The sequence below is a fragment of the Montipora foliosa genome, chromosome 3 (assembly GCF_036669935.1).
Source record: "Montipora foliosa isolate CH-2021 chromosome 3, ASM3666993v2, whole genome shotgun sequence".
Lineage (NCBI taxonomy): Eukaryota > Metazoa > Cnidaria > Anthozoa > Scleractinia > Acroporidae > Montipora > Montipora foliosa.
In genome coordinates this window covers 13617559-13622558 of record NC_090871.1, presented here as the reverse complement: position 1 = coordinate 13622558, position 5000 = coordinate 13617559, and the positions used below count along the sequence as shown (strand labels likewise).

The 5000-nt window shown below is 39.6% G+C and overlaps 1 protein-coding gene and 1 long non-coding RNA gene across 4 annotated transcripts in view; both read right to left on the bottom strand.

The window, feature by feature from the left end:
• Positions 1-5000, bottom strand: part of LOC137996831 (kinesin-like protein KIF20A) — a 38619-nt gene that overhangs the window by 18901 nt on the left and 14718 nt on the right. For all 3 annotated transcript variants that reach the window (XM_068842426.1, XM_068842427.1, XM_068842428.1), the window contains 3 exons: positions 2319-2458; positions 1451-1625; positions 227-313 (listed from right to left, as the gene is read on the bottom strand). In XM_068842426.1, coding sequence (XP_068698527.1) covers positions 227-313; positions 1451-1625; positions 2319-2458 — 402 coding nt within the window. The remainder of the gene's footprint in view (positions 1-226; positions 314-1450; positions 1626-2318; positions 2459-5000) is intronic.
• The window catches only part of LOC137996832 (uncharacterized), a 2043-nt gene continuing 807 nt past the window's right edge, over positions 3765-5000 (bottom strand). Inside the window, exons 1-3 of the long non-coding RNA XR_011122386.1 lie at positions 4945-5000; positions 4467-4782; positions 3765-4286 (exon numbers count right to left, since the gene is read on the bottom strand). The exon at positions 4945-5000 is cut by the window's right edge and continues 807 nt beyond it. This is a non-coding gene — a long non-coding RNA (uncharacterized lncRNA). The remainder of the gene's footprint in view (positions 4287-4466; positions 4783-4944) is intronic.

The following is a 5000-nucleotide window of genomic DNA, read 5'->3' as shown; positions in this document are numbered from 1 at the left end:
ATCTTGAATTTCAGAAGTAGAGGAAGATTGGGGAGAGGAATAAATTGCCACCAAGTGAGTGGGCCAGGGGCATTCCAACATCAATCCAGCATGGCGGCTCGATAGAGTGAAGGAAAAATAGAGGTACGTAGCCTTCCTAAATAAGATTCCTGCACTGCAGGCTAGAGGCAGTGGATATCTAACGGCCCGGGACTGAAGAGGAAGTTCATTGGAGTAAAAAAACTACCTCAGCTAAGGTCAAATCACTGCTGGTCCTTTTTAACTGACTGGATCTAACACCAGATGTATGCGACGGCGGCTCAATCTCTGGATCCTGGCAAAAAAAACCAATCAAAGTCATTGGCGTTGGTAATTGGTTTCGATCATCATTTGAATATAAACTAGTTTTCTCCAAAAAGGCATCGCACAACACAGCCCTTTTCTTTCTCTTTTAAATTCAGTTGTTATAAAATGAACTTTGTAACTTTCCTGATACTTATTAGGGTTCAGTTCTCTCGTTCAAGTCATAGAACAATATAGAAAAATAACTTGTCATAGATTTCCGGTAAAACTACCCACATTGTTGTAACATGTCAAGGAGATGATAAAAATGAAATAAACAAGGGGCGGGTCACCGTGCCCGGTTCCATGGAACGGCTATTTAAAGTCACTTTGACAATTGCCGCACACCCCCAATGTTGGGCAAATGTAGCTTGATTGTATATACGTAATCTCTGATATAACGCAGAGCATGGTGTCAGTCTATGGTTAATTCACGTACGTACCTGATAAAATGTATTTGAATGCCTTCGAGAGTACTTTGGGTGTGGGCTGTTCGACTCGTACAATTTTTTTAAATTGCCAAAAAACTGGCTAGATTTTTTCTGATTTTTTTACTACGCCATGAAGATACCGTTGTCAGCACAAATACGAAATAACAAATGGGGGTTATCGTACTCGTTCAGGAGAAAATAGCAATTCCTTAACTTCCTTAACGGATTAAGCTTGGCGTCAATGAAAATCCATCATTTTATCAATGTGTGTGAGCTAATGGCCACGCCAATGCCGCAAGAAATTATGCGCTGTAGGGTTGCCCAATGCAAAACCAGGACCAAGGTGCAAGGGAAGTTTGTAGTGTATTGTTTTTTCATTTTACATCATGCACGAATTTCAGTTCAGTCAGTGGCTTATCATCTAGAGTTTTGTATTTTCTTTCCGTTTACGTTTTCTCCACTTCATCACGGTCTGGAAAGGAGGTGATCCGGGTTAAATCTCGGCAGATCGACGATACTTTCGTTCCCTAAACAAACTAAAATAAGTCCTACTGACTTCAATACACCGTTGCTATGGTTATCAACGATAAATAATGTCACTATCAACGAAATGTACCGCAGCATTACAATCTATTAGATACACTAGTTATTAACTTTTAAGGCTGGTTTGCACTAAGAATCCAAAGAAGTGCACTCACCTTAACTTTATTCTGCTCCGCATGTAAAAACACATTTGGAACCCATTCCTCGTCATCTTCCTCTGTCCGCTCGAGCCGGGTTCTTTTCCTGTTCTTTTTTATTGATTGCGTTAACAGTTCTATTCTGCGATCACACTTCTCTTCGACAGCGGTCACCTCCATTTTGACACGTTCGCTGCAAACCGGATGCGCATTTGTCAACTTCTAATTCGCATGCGAACAGCCAAGAACACCAAACAGGAACAGCAGTTGTTAAAAAGCATGCATTACTAAGAAAAAGCCCTGAACCCACAGCTTTACATATTTTTGTGTTTTCTCCTTGGCATTTTACTTATGATGCATGGTCTCGAAAGTTTCCTAGTAACCACAACTGACAGGCATTGGTTGTAAGACCGCGAATTTAGGTGTGGGTCAACTTCCGGAAGGCAGTGCGGCCCAGTGGTTAGGACGCTTGCCTTGAAATCCGGAGTTCCCAGGTTCAAGACCCGTTCTGGCCACTCGTTGAATTTTTTCCCTGGTTCAACTTCTCGGTCGCACTTGTACACTGTAACTAGCCAACTAGTTTGCCTCCGGCCAGTTGGGATTCTTAACAGCTGTCTTTGTTATTCAGTTCTGTCGTTTCGTTGATTGTGTTTCATTGGCCCATAAAAGTTCCTATGGGGAGTGGTCAATTAAGTAAGTATTGTATTGTAACTATAACAAACTGCTTATTACTACTTACTTTTAATGCTTTACAACCCGTTTTTGACGTAATCTTAGATATAACCCACGCCACGTCACTAGCTTCCGTTAAACGTTTGCTACTTTCCCACGTTTTACGACGCATTCAGTCAAATTCTCGGACAAACCTCCCATTGTTTTTGCCTACCTGTAAGCGTTTTCGATGGACACTAATTGCTCTGCCATCTCTTTGCATACTTCTTCTCTTATCCTGACTTCTAAAGTCTGCATCTTCCGCTTTTCTTCGATCAACTTTTCTTGCAACATTTTCACCACATTGACAAGTTGCTAAGAATGTGAATAACAAGATCAGCGCTGGATAGATACACGAGAGCCGCACGTGAAACACACACACACACACACACACCACACCTGGCTGACACCGCGGCAAAATGAGTGCGCAGGCTTGAGCCACGCGCGAATCGTTTCCACGCGCGAGGGACTGGTACCAATTAAATTTGCAATAGGAACAACAGCGCGGCAAAATGGCGGCAATTTAAATTTTCTGTGTTTGTTTTCATTTTGTGATGATAAGGACAACACTACTTTGATAAGGTTTAAATTTTGCAGAGAGCTTCCTGAAAGACTAATCTTCCGTGTGTCTTTTCAAACTAAAAAACTATAGTTCAAACCAGGAGAATTTTACCTTGCATTCGAGCGCTAGAGCAAAAGGACGAAGTTCGTAATATTATTAGTCGCGATGGTCTCTGCGTTGGCAAACCTCTGGGGGGAAAACTGTGCACTGAGAAGGAAAACGCCGGGTAAACATCTTTGCAAGGGCAGAATGATAATTCCATCTGCGAAGATGGCTTACGTTGCTCCTGTTGAATGAGGAAATCGTCTGTTTGTTTCATTGGAATCATTTGAAAGTGAGAAATAAGCTTAAGTTCTTTTCATGCCCGCATCCCACTCATTCGGCAACTTGGATAAGTCACTTACCTGCCCTCCATTCTCATATTTTACAACACTAGTTACTTTTACAAGAGCGAGGCAATAAAATAAAGAAAATAAGTCTTAATTTTAAGAGAGGATCGCAAAAAAGTTTTGAAACTAAGTATAAATTTGACTCCAATGCTACTTGATGTTTCCCTTTTACTTGGAGTTTGGTAGTGGTCCATCGTTGAAAATATTTTTCCAGTATTTTTCCTGCAGCTGGCTGGTAACTGTAATTTTTTCTCCAGCTTTGTCGATCACCTTGTAGAGCCTTGCTGGGATGAGGGTGGGGAGACATGAGAATCATGATAATGAAATAAGAAACCATTCACCTGCATGTGTTTGGAAAATACTGATTTCACTTTTGCATGCATTGCACCAGCAAAAATCCAGCCTAAATTTTGCACTGTGTGTAAAGATACTGAGAGAGGAATGTAATCATATATCCAGCAAGACTAGAGGCATTCTGCTTCATACTCTAACATTTTATTGTGCACAACTGATCCAGTTTCACTACCCAATGATAGACCCACAATGGCTCTATCTGGACCCACAATGACTCTATCTGATTCCTTTTCAACAACAACAACCACAACAACTACTATGGTATGTGTTACCACAAAACACAATATACACAAAACACAATATACAGTAACTCAAATATCTCTCTAATTTTATTGTTGTAAGTACCGTATATTCATTATGAAGACTATTACAAGTAGGAGCATTCTCAGAAGTTAATATCCAAACCCATGCTCAGCAAGAGAAAGACTAGAATAACATACAGCTGTATTAATGAAAGTAAGACAGTTTACTTGAATTAAAAAACCAAATTATATTTGCTTGTTCAAACATTGACTTATAAGGTGTGGCAAGTAAATAATTATCGTCCTTTTTCTAGACAATTTTGAAGAGCTGTTTGGAAACCATCTTGTATTAATCACTGACATGCTCACATCTGTGATGTTTAATTTGCAGTAATACTGTTGTCATCATGCAGGATCTCATGCAAGAAAAAATGAGAGATGAATAACAACCCTGGCTTTTTTCATCACAAAACCAATAAAATATTCAACGCTGAAATCCTCATCACAATCTCTGAAAACAATCTGGGATGTTGCTTGCCATGCATGGTTTGACCAGATCAGCACACACACACCAGGAAGAGTTTTAGACTTAAGCACTGGAATAAGAATAAATGACATGTTTAAGAACCAACAGGAAACTGATCAAAGTAAAACAATAATATTATCACTAGGTCACTTTCATGCATGGAAATCTGTGCCCTATTTGTAAAGATCCCTTTATAAAAAAACTAAATAAGAGGTTTTGTCTAACAATGCAGATAAAAACAGTTGCTTACATCTTGAAAGTAATGACAGTCAAAATGACAGCCAGCCAGATATCAACACTTTCCACAAGATTTCTTCAGGTCAGATGACTGGGACAATGAAATCAACAGAAATCTAGAGATCAATTAAATTTAATCATACCACAACCTGGTGTGTCCTGCAAAGCAACACAGAGCTGGAAAAGAAAGAGCATCACAATCTACCATACAAACCATTGCTCTTGCTGTGGAGAACCAGGTCACAGAAAAATCCATGGCTCTCATATCACATCTCAGAGGTTAAAACGTCTGTTTTGTCAAAACCCTCCGCGTTTTTAGAGGAATTGCCCTTTGGTGAAAAACAGTAAACGAAAAATGTTATCAGTTTAAAATTTACAACTTTAAGGTCTTCAACGGTGTGACCGAAACACGAGCAAACATGGTTTGGCAAAGATAACTTCCATGGAAACAACATAAACAAATAAATATTTCATGCCTAAAATAAGCTTACCTCTTTTGACTTTCTCGTTGGAAACAACTCGGAACTACTGTTTAGTTTTTCTGTCG